This window comes from Perognathus longimembris, chromosome 2 (assembly GCF_023159225.1).
Source record: "Perognathus longimembris pacificus isolate PPM17 chromosome 2, ASM2315922v1, whole genome shotgun sequence".
NCBI classification, from domain to species: domain Eukaryota; kingdom Metazoa; phylum Chordata; class Mammalia; order Rodentia; family Heteromyidae; genus Perognathus; species Perognathus longimembris.
Window position 1 is genome coordinate 15,852,197 of NC_063162.1, and position 14,551 is coordinate 15,866,747.

Here is a 14,551-nt window from a genome sequence, read left to right on the forward strand (position 1 = left end):
TGACAAGCAGCAAGCAATGAGTAGCCAGGGCCATAGAGCAGGTAGCAGGTTGTAGCTGGACTTATGGGCTAGCAGTGGGATTATATAGGGAAAGGAGAGAGGAGGAGGCACGGCCAAACTAGATCTAGAAGTGGCCTCAGAGCCTGGGGTCCTTGTGCTGACTAATAGTCAGGTGATTGATAGTTACCAGAGACTGAGAGTTACAAGGGATTGACTGACAGTTACAGGTGATTGACAGTTATAACAGGTGATTATGGTTTGGGGCAGGCAGGTGATTTCTGGTAAGGCTACATGTGGTCCTTCACAAACAGAAGTGGGGACCAGGCCTACTCTCCCAGGCAGACCTAACAGAGTCCATAAGACTCTTATCTCTACTTAAGCACCAAAAAAGCCAGAAGGAGAGCTATGGCTCAAGATAAAGTATTAGCCTTGAGCAAAAAAACTCAGAGACAGTGCCCAGACCAGAGTTCAAGACCCAGGACTGGCACAGAAAAAACAACAACAACAACAACAAAAAAAAAACAAAACATAGGCCTTCATTTGCCCAAGACACAGGTGACCTCATCTTTTCTTCCAGCTCTCGCATTCTAATTCTAGAATGCTGGGATTCTTCCAAAATCCCAGAATAAAATGCCTCCATTCACCTACTAGCTGCCATGTAGCTTGAACCAGCTAGGTGTCTTCCACAGTTCCTACTGCCAGTTCATTTGATCCTCAGCATACCTGTCAGATTCCTGTTTACAGATAAGGCCCAGAATGGGTCATCAGTTTGTCCAAGGTCATACCTGCAATGAACAGATTCAACCATGGATCTCGGACTCTTGGATTCCCATAGCATGTATCATGTTCTATTCAATATGATATAGTCAGACCACTGATGGGACTCCACTGGTCTCAACCAATGCCAGTCCTATCCCCAATCACAGGGGGTGGAGGGAGAGGATATTCTGATGGCATTTAATGAGAACTAACGATGTTAAATCCGACAGTATTCTAGACTAAGCTGCACAAGAACTGGCCCACAAATAGCATTCTTCCTGAGAAACATTAAGTCAAAGGTAGAGAACTGGACATTTGTTGATCAACTATTTCTTAATCATCTATTATATACTGGGTATGAAGTTAGATGCTAAAGAGAGACTAAAACTAGCCTCTGGCCTCAAGGTATTTCCATTCTAGCCCAATAGACTGACAAGAAGCAAATCAAACAACTGTCAGTTGTTCTAAGTAAACTGAATGATGAAGGGAGAGGTCGTTTCAGTGGGTTGGGGGATCAGGAACAATCCCAAAGGCTGTGTAGGACATCTCAAACTTGAAGGTGCCCACAGATGTCTTGGGACTTTAGTAAATACAGTTTCTGACGGGGCAGGTCAGAGTGGGCCTGGGGATGTCCTTTCTCACAAGCTGGGGAAGGATGCTTGCCCTCAAAGCATGCTCAGTCCCCACAGCCAAGGTGAAGGTCATAGAAAAGGATTTGTATTTTATTCCAAATGAGACAGAAAGGTATTGGAGGGCTTTATATTAGGGAATGACATGACCCCAGTTTTAAGATCACTGAGTTTCTTAGAGGGAGATTATGGACACAAACTCAGTATTTAAGATCACTGAATTTCTTTTGTTTTGTTTTGCAGTCCTGGGGCGTGGACTCAGGGCCTGAGCACTGTCTCTGGCTTCTTTTTGCTCAAGGCTAGCACTCTGCCACTTGAGCCACAGCACCACTTCTGGCCTTTTCTATATATGTGGTGCTGAGGATTCGAACCCATGGCTTCTTCATGTATACAAGGCAAGCACTCTTGCCACTAGGCCATATTCCCAGCTCAAGATCACTGAGTTTCTTAGAGGTAGATTATGGACACAAACTCAGTATTTAAGATCACCGAGTTTCTTAGAGGTGGATTAGGAAAGAGAAGAAGAGGTTGGGCCTACGCTGTTGGATGAGCACAGCGGTGGCCAGGCCTTGAGCTCATCTCCACGGCTCATACTTGCCTGACCCTGTCCTTCTTAACAGAAGCCCTGGGTTCCCAGCCCTGGCCAGCCCAGTTGCTCTACAAGCTCAGGCACCTGAAGGAAGCCCAGCTGAGCTTGACAGGGTGTGGAGCCACAGGAGGGAGACCTACTGGTTGGGTGAGTTCCCCAGAGGATGCTGGGCAAGTGCACTATCCAAGCAAGTAGCAACACCCTAGACCATTGCCATCCAGGGAAAGGCTTCAGTGTCGATGCCCGGAAAGCCCTGGAAGTTTGGCTTCTTCCCTTTAGCTTAGTATGAATGGGGAGAAAATACAGTCCCTCCAGGGAGACATCCCCAGTGGGACTCTAAGCCCAGACTTCAAACATTCCGGATTCCAGTTCTTGCCTCGTGCTAACTGCAGCCTCTCTTAGGCAACATCCAAATCCCTAAGGAAGACAGAGAAACCTGGGTTTGAGTCTCAGCTTCACTGTTGTTAGCTTGGAACCCTGGGAAAATTAGCCAGCCTTGCGAAGACTAAGGCCTATAAAATGAGGTAATTACAGCATCCGCCTATGGGATGTTGGTAAGGCTTTAATATGAAGCACTTAGCCTGGTATCAGCACATAGTAAATGCCCAGTAAAAGGGGGTCATGTTCACAACTCCTTTGGAAAACAGAGAAGAGATTGTACTTGTCAGTAGCCCTCTTGGGGACAGAATATCAGACTCCCAAGAGACAGACCAGAACTGTTTATCAGTTTCTATTTGGCTAATATTTGAACTGGAATATGCAACTGGAACTGGAAAACCTTACATGCCTCACTTTTGAAGGACCAAGACAGCCCTTGGCTCCTGGCAGCTTTTAGAAATTATGTATTGCATGACGCTAAATTTCACAATGGTAGGAAGAATGAAAGGAAGTTGTTTGCAAGGCACTCAGAGTTTAGGCGACACAAAAACTTGGTGGAGATGGTCAGGTTATGGTGGAGATGGTCAGGCTGTGGTGGCGAAAAAGAGGGAGATAACTTAGGGAGCGAGTAGCTGTGGAGCTCTGTAGAAATGGAAAAACTCTGTGATACAGAATCAAATATTTCAAATAGTAGTTAATCCAAGCCCCCCCCCACCCCCCTTGGCTTAAGTCTGAATTTCCCAATCTCCTTCTCCCTCGGGACAGCGTGTTTATCTTTCTAATTTTGCTGTGTTTAAATTCCCTCAGCAGACACGGGGGCTGGGAGTGGAGGTATGTGACCCATAGCATGTCGGAGAGACGTGTGGGCTGGACAGTTATGGTGGGAATGGTCCTCCAGGTACAGAAGGCCCCATCTGGAGAGAACTGCGGGGCAATGGTGTTTATTCACAAGGATACAAGGATGCTTAGAGGACATTCGGTTTCCTAAGTGCAGGCAGTTGTTTGTTTTTGTGCTGGTCGCAGGGCTTGAACTCAGGGCCTGGACACTGTCCCTAAGCTTTTTTGCTCAAGGTTAAGTGCTCTGCCACTTGAGCCATAGCTCCACTTCTGGCTTTTTTTTTTTTTTTTTTTTTTTTTTGGTGCTTAGTTGGAGGTAAGTCTCTTGACCTTTCCTGCCGTGGCTGGCTTTGAACTGTGATCCTCAGATCTGAGCATCCTGAGTAAGTAGCTAGGAATAAAGGTGTGAGCACCACACCGGGCAATTATTTTGTGTTTTTTTAAAGCCAGATTTGTAGACATTAGAAAGACAAACACAGAAACATTTTAAACTGGGCAGGAATGGAGAAAACAGTGATGGAAGTCCAGGGTCAGTTTTGTTCTATCTGCAATGATGGTTAGAAGCAAAGACACAGGCCAGGTCACATGCCACCCTATATTGTTGCTGCTCTGTTGATTTAAGATACCTGACTCTGAGATCCTTGTGCCTCAGCCTCGTGAGTGCTAGCATGATAGGCACATACCACCACACCTTCACTGGGATCCACTTTAGGACAAGTAAATTGCCAAATCCTAGTACTGGAATGGAGCACATATGCCATGAGGGCAGGGACTAGATCACCAGACTGTAGCACAGCGCCTGTCATAAAGCAAGTATGTGCTCCATAAATGCTAGTTTTAGAAATAAATGAACTGGTGCTAGTGGCTCATGACTGTAATCCTAGCTACTCAGGAGGCTGAGATCTTATCAGATCATAATCCTCAGATCAAGGTTTGAAGCCATCCCGGGCAGGGAAGTCCATGTGACTTATCTCCTATTAATCAGGGCAGAAGTGGAGCTGTGGCTCACCTGGTAGAATGTCAGTCTTGAGCAAAAATGCTACTGGACAACAACACCTAGATCTTGAGTTCAAGTCCCAGTACTGGCACACAGACATACATCCACAAATACACAGACCAAACTTAGAAGAAATACTGGTCCACAACATAAACATAATTCTACATCAGTTCAAAATAGTTGCTGCAGGAATCTTTCCAAGAGTTTTTCTGGTCTAAACTTTGAACAAGGGATTGCATTATCTCTATTTCTGAAAGATGCGTTGCTCAAAGAAAGAGTCATCTGAGTTTCTGGAACTGTTTCTCAGGTAAGGGGTCCAGCATAATGTCCTGCCACTATGAAGAAGCACAGGAGAAACCTCTAGCTTGGGATAATTGTAACAAATGCTTCATATTTTTTGGCCAAGGAAATCAGTCAGCCGTTGACAGCTCCAACACCCAGTGCTATCAGAGACAATTGCTTCTATAAGTTTAGCAAAGACCCCAGGGAGCGATGTGTCTGGAAAACTCGAGTCAGCCTATTCCCCCCCTCCACACACACACTTTGGCTCCATGGTGGGCCTGGAACTCCCCCCAACCCCTCTGGGAAGACTTGAATTCTCCCTTCTCATTTAAGGCTTGAGGTACACATCTCATTACTTCTGTCACCACCTTCTGGCTCCTTCCAACTTCAGCCTCCTATGTAAAAGAAAGTATTTTTCTAAGGATGACAGACTCAAATCAGCTTCATTTGGAAAGACTATGGAGAATGTTGCAATGACCACTGCAACAACCGAACCTACCCTGGGATCAGTAAACTGGGCTTTAGAACTGCTGACTTGATGAGCACCTGACCTGTAAAAAGTCATCTGGGACTTTGTGGGTGACCCGTTCTCCCATCAGGCAGGAGGGAACTCAGTGCACAAAGAAGGACCTAGTTCTGTCTCTGCTGTGTCACCTTGGGCAAGCCACAGTCTCTGCCTCCATACCTGGGCAGAGAGGATGACAGATGCCCTCTGACCTCCGGGGGTGCCTTTAAAGACAAAACCCAAACTGGAGAGGAAGGCCAGACTACCAGAAACATCGCTGCACCTGAAAATGGTTTGCTTCTCACTGCAAGAGTTTTTGCTGGGTTGCCTTTTATTTTATCTTATTTTATTTTATTTTTTGCCAGTCCTGGGCCTTGGACTTGGCCTGAGCACTGTCCCTGGCTTTTTCTTCTTTTTGCTCAAGGCTAGCAATCTGCCATACCGCCACTTCTGGCCTTTTCTATATATGTGGTGCTAGGGAATCGAACCCAGGGCTTCATGTATACAAGTCAAGCACTCTTGCCACTAGGCCATGTTCCCATCCTCTCCCTTTTATTAAAACTACTCTCTTTCTCTTTCTGTATCTGTTTCTCTGTCTGTCTGTCTGTCTGTCTGTCTGTTTCTCTCTCTCTCTGCCAGTGTTGGGACTTGAAGTCAGGGCCTGGTCACTATCCCTTAGCTTATTTTCCCCTCTACGCTGGTCTCTACCACTTGGGCTATAGCTCCACTCTGGCTTTTAGATGGTTAATTGGAGATAAGAGTCTCATGGACTGTCCTGCCCAGGCTGGCTCTGAACTATGATCCTTAGATCTCAGCCTAATGAGTAGCTAGTATTACAGATGTGAGCCACCAGTAACTGGCTGACTCCTTTTTCTCTTTCTCTTTAAAAAAAAAAAAAAAAAAGGAAAAGAAAGAAAGAAAAAGAAATCCAACACAAAAACTCAAAAGCCACAAAGCCACAACTCACCTCCCCAAAACAGGTCATTTGGAAGGCAGAGCTGTCTGGCGTTAGGTGTGTCAGGCTTAACACACTGCTGGTGTCTAAGAGAAGACCACACTGGGGCAAGCATGTGCCTCTCCTCCAGAAACCCAGTTTAAATCAATATTTATCCAACTGTATTTATAGAAAGTAGTGGTGGTGGGGGGGGGGGGGTGGGAAGCAAGGGGATCTAAAACAGAGCAAGCCACAATGACTGATGCAAATCTTTGCGGCCAATTCATTTCTGCCGAGTCTGGCTGCTGCTGCTGCTCTCTTTTTTTTTTTTAAACGCAAAAGACCAGGCTTTTGATGAACCTGCTGTTGGCCCCAGTACCATAGCAACAGCCCGAAGTTCTCTAATATGCCCAGAAGACAGACTTGGGAAAGGCAGCAGGAGGGGGTGGTGTTTCCTAGGAGCCTTAAACTTGAATTAGGGCCAGGAGGGTTGAACAACTCTGGAAAGCAAAACATCCTTCTCTGATCAGCTAGTCTGTCTCCCATCCCAGTTGTAAATGTTTTCTAAGGAAGGTGTGTACAGGAAGACCTTGGACAAGCAACAGGGCGTTCCAAATACCATCTCTGCTTCACGTTGCTGGGTGACCTTGAGAGAGTTGTTTCACCTGTCTGGACTTCATTCCTTGGCTGTAAAATGAGTACACGTGTATATGGTTAAGACCTCACGCTGGAATTAAGAGGCCTAGGTTGCAAACTCAGCTCTGCCACTTCCCAGCCATGTGACTTCTGAGAAAGTTACCCAGCATTCCTGTTCCTAGGTGACCACACGTGTAAGATGAGGGTAATAAAATTGCTAGATAGGCACTCTACCAGTTTAGCCAAGGTAATACAACTGTGTGTGTCATGGAGTTATTGTGAAGATAAGAGGAGATACATTTAGTCTCCTACTTGGTATATAGTCAGTGCTCAAAAAAAAAATCGTAGCCAGGACTACTGTTGTACAATGCAAATGGTCACTGCTGCTACATGCTGGGACCCTCTGCATTTCCCTCAGTTTCACTTCTAGACTTAGGCTCGGCCATCCCCAAATGAACATCTCCATTTCTGGATGCGCCAGTGGAGGAAATGTGGGGTTAATGGCAGAGGGTAAATGAGCAGCACTGCTGAGCCCTAGTAGTTGACAGAACCTCCATCCCCCCCCCCCCGCCCCAAAGCAGGAACATTGCATCCCATTTCCATAGCTTCCTCAGACCTTTTCCCTCTCTCCTGCATCTCCTTCAGTGGCACCCAGTACCTGGGAGCTCAGGGACTCTCAAAGTCAGAATGATACTCACAGAGTCTACTTCTAAACTAGGTGCCAGTAGCGCATGCCTGTAATCCTAGTTACTCAGGAGGCTGAGATCTGAGGACAACAGTTTGACGCCAACCCAGGGAGGAAAGTTTATAAGACTCTTATCTCCAATTGACCACCAAAAAGCCAGAAGTGGTGCTGTGGCTCAAGTGGTAGAGTACTAGCCTTGAGCTGAAGAGCTCAGGGACAGCACCCAGGCCCAGAGTTCAAGCCCCACAACCGACAAAAACAAAACAAAACAATAGCAATAGTTGATGCTCAATACAAATTTAGGGAGTGGATTCATCAGAAGTTGGAACTCATGTAGAACATGACCACTTTGAACATTAAAACCTTCCATGTTGGGGCTGGGGATATGGCCTAGAGGCGAGGCAAGAGTGCCTGCCTCATATACATGAGGCCCTGGGTTCGATTCCCCAGCACCACATATACAGAAAATGGCCAGAAGTGGCACTGTGGCTCAAGAGGCAGAGTGCTAGCCTTGAGCAAAAAGAAGCCAGGGACAGTGCTCAGGCCCTGAGTCCAAGCCCCAGGACTGGCCAAAAAAAAAAAAAAAGAAATAAAATAAAAACCTTCCATGTTAACATAAGTTGCCCTAGTTCCCTACTTTCTAAGCCAGTAACCTCTTCATCCTCAGAATCACAGCAGTTGACAAAATGCAGTTCCAGCTGTTTAGGCCTGACCTGCAGCCCTTGGTCATTCTGTACAAAGGACAATCAGAAATCATCATTCTCAATTCTTTTCCAAGTCTTCAGAAAATGTTATGTCCCGTGGCCTCCAAACCTGATCTGTATGCTGTAAGTAGGAAGTGACAGAACAACAACAAAAAAAATGTGTGTGACATATATTCAAAGGTGATCTGTTCCCTTAAGACACTAACAATCTTCTTGTGAGCAAGTAGAGAACTCATGGTACTAATTGTCCAAGCTCAGAGTGGCTGTTTACTGAGTATGTATTACATTTCAGATACTTTAACTGTTTCAAACCAAGGCTTCCTTGATGCAAGGTAGAGCTATTCAGAGAGGCCAAGGTCATACAGCCAGTGAACAGTAGAGAAGGAATCTGTGCGCCCTGGTGATTGCAAGGCTTTCATTCTCTCAGCTATTTGTGAGTCAAGGAATGAAGCCATCTTGGAATGCTGGGTACTAATTTGTTTTTCTTTAAAATGTATTATTTTCAGGGGCTGGGGATCTGGCCTAGTGGTAGAATGCTTGCCTTGCATACATGAAGCCCTGGGTTTGATTTCTCAGCACCACATAAACAGAAAAAGCCGGAAGTGGTGCTATGGCTCAAGTGGTAGAGTGTTAGCCTTGAGCAAAAAGAAGCCAGGGACAGTGCTCAGGCCCTGAGTCCAAGGCCCAGGACTGGCAAACACACACACACACACACACACACACACACACGCGCAAAAATGTATTCTTTTCAAAAAAGAGAAAGAAAAAAATAAATGGAGCCAAGGGAGGCTTCTTAGGAGGAGGTCAGAACTAACTGAAGTCTTAAAAGAGAGGATAGGATACAGAAATCTCAGGAGTCAGAGGTGTGTGTGTGTGTGTGTGTGTGTGTGTGTGTGTGTGTGCTGAGACTTGAATTCGGGGCCTTATGATCTCACCTGGCTCCACACACCCCTCCCAAGGCTGGTGCTCTACACTTGAACCTCATCTCCACTTCCAGCTTTTTGTTGGTTGTTTGGAGATAAAAGTCTCATGGACTTTTCTGCCTGGGCTAGCTTCAAACCATGATCCTCAGAGCTTTCAGCCTCCTGCGTAGCTAAGATTACAGCTGTGAGCCACAGCGCTAGGCAGGAAGGAGTTCTTGATGGAGGGAAGAGTTGCATCAAGCACAGAGGCATGACTATGAAGTCTGCTAGCTGGTGAACCTGCTGGACTGGACAGGGGCAGAGGTTTCATGGCCCAGGAGAGGAAATTAAGTCAGGAAGGTAGGGTGAGGCCAAATGACAACACACAGTAGCAGCTTCCTCCCTTAGGAGGAAGAGGCCTGCTCCTTGGCCTATCCACGCCTCTGGGATAACACCCCCACCCTCAGATCCAAGAAATCTGGAGAGAACAAGCCATGGTTTCGACTCCCACCTAACCATTCCTCCCTGCCTAGCGCAGCCTCCACAGCCACCTCCTCCAGACCTTCCCTGACTGCCAAGCAGCTCGTGCATATACATCCCTACATTTCTTCTTCCCTTTTCATTATAAGCTTTTCCAGAACAGAGGCAATATGGTTTCAAATGTCTACTCCTCCCCATGGATCCCACAGGCATATTCCGTGCTGAGGCCAGAGGTCATTTACAGAGCAATTCTGAGTAACAGCAGGATGGTGCCTCCACAGGATTACTATTTTGCAGGCCTTCGATTTGGATCAGGTGGCATGGGGAGGAAGATGTGCCTGCACTTCCTAGGGAATCTCTCAGCCTTGTGCACCGAGGGTGATCAGCATCGAACCCCTTCTTCAAAAGAATTCACTCTATCTACTGGAAACACTTCATCCCGGTGGTCACAAACTTGGTGAACGCTTCTAGGGCGAAAAGCTCAGCAAGGCAAAGGAGACCAGGCAGTTCTTGCTACCGTGGAAAAACAAGGCACGCTCCCCAGCCAAGCAAGAACTTTGCGACCAGTAACAAAGGGGGGCGTGTGAACTCGTGACCACGGCTGCCGTCGGTGCACCTCGGGAAGGGCTCACGGAACCCGAAATGGAGACGCGGAGGGCCAGGCGCTGATCTCCAGGGAGAGCGGCCCTTTAAGAAAAGCTCGGACCCGCTGGCTGCACTACAACTCCCAGAGATTTCCTGGCTAGCGTCCTGGCCCCGCCCCTTCGCCTCCGGCCCCAGCAACGTATGACGTCAGAAGAGACTGCCGCTGCCTATTGGCTAAACGGTGCAGCTAGGTCAAGTCCAGTCAGAGGAAAGAAGTTTGTCTCCATGTGGAAACCATGTGTCTCCAGCTGGGAGGGGGTAGGAGAGGAGGAGGAGGTGGAGGAGGCGGAGAAACTGAGATCCAGTGATTACAGGGGAACTCGCTGAAATAAAGGCGGGGAGGTTGTGCACCTGAGCCGGCCAGGCATGCCCTTTGCAGTAGTGACCTTTAAAAAAAAAAAAACACCACCACAAGACTTTGCAAAACAAACATAAGCCGAATATTCCCCGGCGGTGAATTAAAAAGCTCGGGTCCCGGCTTCCTCCGAGAAAGCAGGGACCTGGGGAATGCTGGAATCCTCTCGGAACGCCCAGATCCCTCTCCCTCCCCCAACTACCGAATGATGTCAGCGTTTCGGAAAGCGGAGTTCGGGAGCAAAACAAGCCCCGCGCGCGCCGAGCGACCCGCAGTGCCCGAGCCCGGCGCACGCACGACCCCCCTCCTCCCTCCCCGCTCGCGTTAGTGCTGTGCACACGCGGGCCGCCGTGACGCGCGGGCATTGTGTGCAGCCAGCAGAAAACAACGGCGAGCGCCGCCAGCGTCCAAGGAGCGCCCGCAAGAAAACGCGACAGATGTAGCTGTAGCGCCCCGCCGTTCTCCGTGCGGGGAGACTCCGATCTAGCGGGGAAGGAGGAGCGTGGAGAGGATAAAGTGGTCTCCGTGGGCCGTTCTCTTTGCAGAAGGGAAATTAGAGGTCCGGTGGGTGGCTGCGTGGAGTTTGCTGCAGGTCACTCCCCCGCCTGCCCACCCACCCACCTCCCGCGCCGCTTGCACGAGCCGGTGGAGAGGGGGGCGAGGGCCTGGAGCTGGGCCGGGCGCAGCGCCCCACGCTCTCGGGGAAATCTGGGGGCCGCTGGCATCACGTCATTTTGAGCCAAACAGCGGCGGCGAAAAGAGGCGAGAGCTTTAAAAAAAAAAAAATACTCCCACGGGGCTAGAGGAAGGGGTTGTAGCGAGGCCGCGGTGCTGATTACGCACACGAAGTTGACTTTGGGGTGCTAAGGATCCAGAGCCCCTCGGCTTCCTTGGTCTCCAGAGCCCCACTTGGGCGCCAGGGGCCCGCCCCGTACTGGGCAGCCTGGCCCGGCGCGCCCGGCTTTCTGCTTACGTGACTGGTGGCCACGCCGGATCCCCGGCGCGGGGTAAACAAGGAGGTGGCGGCCGCCAGGGCGGAGTGGAGGAGGGGGTGGAAGGGGGGGAGTTTAGATCTCGGACCGTCTGCGGGTACGAAATTGGGGGGGGTGAAGGGAGGCACGGGACGCTGAGGAAGCTCTGACCACCCCCTTAATTTACGTCGATGGCGGGGGGGGGGCGGTCAGGTTCGCCATGCCTTGCCAAGGTGCCCTCTTTGGGGTGCACCCCCAGTCAGAGCCAGCGTCACGGGACAGACTCGGGAGACCCGGCACCCGAGAGGGGCAACTGAAGAAATCGCGCCCCTCCCCCCCCCCGGGCAACAAAAGCAAACACAGCGAATAGAATCGCGTCTTCACCCAGTTCCGCACCAGCCCCGGCTTTCCAGAAACTATCCTCCGGATGCATGTACACCCGTCCCCCCCCCTCCACCCTGCCCCCCAAACCATCGCCCAGCTTTGGAGCCCCGCGGCCGACGCCGATGCGCCCCGCGCCAGCCAAGCTCTCGGAGTAAACAGGCAAGAAGAGAAAGAAAAGAACGCACCACCCACCTCCCGACGCAAATCCTTGTTTGGGTCTCTCTGCGTCGGCACAATCGCGCTGCCAACACACGGCAGCTTTAACCCTCGAGGCCGGGGGTGCCGGCTGGCGAAGGTGTTTTTGTATTTGAGGGTGGTTGTTGTGTTGGGGTCTGTGTGTGTGTGCGTGTGTGTGTGTGTGCAAGATCTGACACGTTGCAATCGGATCTCTCCTCTCTCTCTCTCTCTCTCCCCCATGGATCTGCCTACTTACTCGGACAGATCAAGCATCCCATTTTTCCTCCGGTCTGTCTCGTCGGTCCTCCCCCTCCCCCCTTCTCACAGCTATTATTCTCGGAGATGGTGGTGGAGACACCGCACACGCGTGCCCCCGTTAGGGCACTGAGCCGACTGCCTGGGAAGGGCCGGGGGACTCGGCTGGCAGAGACAAAAAAGAAACAAAAAAATACCAAAAGGAAGCCAGGCCCGGGTGGGGTTCCTAGCACATACACCCCCCCCCCTTCATGCATCGCACTCCATCAGAATGGCGGGGGGGGGGGGTGTAGGAAATTGACCCAGGAAAGCATTCGCGTTGCTTGCCCCACGCGCTCACTCGGGAGCCGGCTCTCCGGGAAAATAAAGACACCGTCCACCACAGCAAGCCCACACCTTCTTCCCCAACTATTGTTTCGGCGAGATCCCAAAGTTTCCTTCCAGCCTCGTCCCCCTCGCCAAGTTTCCCGGGCGCAACACCGCGGGTCCGGGACGAGCCGCGGGCGCTGCCAGGTCCCGCTGGCCTGTTCCTTGAGGGGCTGGGGGCAGTGGCGCCCTGGGGCCCCGGGGATGTCGAGGGGCTGTGACCGTGGACGAGACGGCCTGGACTCAGTCCTGCTGCCAAGGGGGGTGGGGGTGGGCAAACAACACACAACGAAGTAGATCGGAGGGCGAGCCGGAGCCCTGGCGGTGGAGAGCTGTGTGGTGGTGGTGGTGGTTGTTATTGTTGTAGAGTGTGTGTGAGTGTATGTGTGCGTGCGTGTGTCTAGGTCGGTGTGTTTTCTTTCTGATCGCCCCCCCCCCCACACCTCTGCGTAAGGTTTCCAACTTTCAGCTATGAATCCTTACCCTGATCCAGGAACGAGCAACCAAAAAATAAAAAAAAAAAAGCAAAACAAAACAACAACACTTGTCTGCCTGAGAGGGCTCTGGAATGGAGGGGGGGGGGAGAGAGAAAAAAAAAAGGGAAGAAGAAAGGCGACCTCGGAGAGAAGAGCTGGGTGAGCTCTGTGGTCAGCAAACAACAACACTGGCCCCGCGCCTCGGCGATCCCCGCAGCCGGCCCGAGACGGACGGACACCCGGACGCACGGACCCACAGGCCCCCTCGCCCCCGCGCCCGCCTTTGTTACATCTTTAGCAGCTTTGTGCGTGCGTGCGTGTCCTTTCTCCGGTGTCATCGGCTTTGCTGCCGAGGGTGTGTGTGTGTGTGTGTGTGTGTGTGTGTGTGTGTGTGTGCTGGGGAGGGTAGGAGACAGGGGGACCCGGGCCGAGCAGGCGACAGGGGTCGCCCAAGTGGGCAAGAAAGAAAGAGCCGGGCGCCGACAAGCTGCCAGGGCTCCCCCCCCCCCAAACTTACTTTTGTTTTCTTTCTCGATCTGCTCCAGGTAGCTGGCGGCCTCCAGCAGAATCTGCACGTTCTGCAGAAAAGTGTTGATGTGCTTCTCCATCGAGTTCTCGCTGGTGTTGAAAATGTCCGAGAAGGGGCACCGGGGCTTGGCCCCCGCCGGCTCCTCGGGCTGGGCCGGGGATTGGGGCGCAGCGGCGGCGGCGGCGACGGCGGCCGGGGGCGCGGTGGGGATCGGGGCCAGCCCCAGCCCCGCGCCCTCGCCGCGCGCCTCCTTGCGCGGCCGCCCGCGTTTGCCCATGGTGGTGGAACTGGGGTCCGCCGAGCGAGCTCGTCACCCCCCCCCCACTCCCCTTCCTCCGTGCGGGGTTGCTAGGCCGACTGAGCTCCGGGCCCCCGGGAAGACCCGGCCTGCTGGAGCGGAGGAGGCTCCCGGGCGAGGGGCCGGCCTGACTTCCCGAGTCTGGCTGCGTGCAGTGGTGCGTGTGCGCGTGTGTGCGAGTGTGTGTGGGTCTCGCTGTGGGTCTGTGTGTATGGGAGATTGAATGAACCTACAGGACAGACGGAGGCGCTCTGGCGCCTGGGTCCTAGCGCGAGTCCGTCGCCATCTGACCAGTCAAAATAAAGGTGGAGACGGAAAGGCAGGGACCGCCCCTGGCCCGTCCCCGCCTCTCCCCAAATCTTAGCACCGACGGGAGCGCGGTGTGGAAAAGAAAATACTCCACTTCTCGGGGTGCACCTGCATAAAAACCCCCTTTTTTTGTCTTTACAGAAAAATAATACTCGGGAAACATCCAGTACAATGCCTGGCACCTAGTAGGTCCTCCCAAAACGGCAGCTGCTGTGACTTATACTTTTGTTTCTTTTTTTCCTTGTCTTAAAAATAAATAAAAGCCCAATTCACAATAGGCTGAGGCTGGAGGACCAGGGATTCGAGGCCAGCCTGGCCTACATTGTGACCCTATCTCAAAATCAAACAAACAATAAAAGCCCAATTCAGATGAGAAGAATTGAATCACCACATGTAACCAGGAACTCCCTTCCCCAACACAAACACTTCTAACACACACACACTACACACCTGTGCTACGTGTGTGTTC

The 14,551-nt window shown here is 51.2% G+C and overlaps 1 protein-coding gene across 1 annotated transcript in view; it reads right to left on the minus strand.

The window, feature by feature from the left end:
* The window catches only part of Mxi1 (MAX interactor 1, dimerization protein), a 64,479-nt gene extending 50,502 nt beyond the window's left edge, over window positions 1-13,977 (minus strand). Inside the window, exon 1 of the mRNA XM_048338283.1 lies at window positions 13,464-13,977. Coding sequence (XP_048194240.1) covers window positions 13,464-13,752 — 289 coding nt within the window. The 5' untranslated portion in view covers window positions 13,753-13,977. The remainder of the gene's footprint in view (window positions 1-13,463) is intronic.
* Window positions 13,978-14,551: the final 574 nt, after the last annotated feature.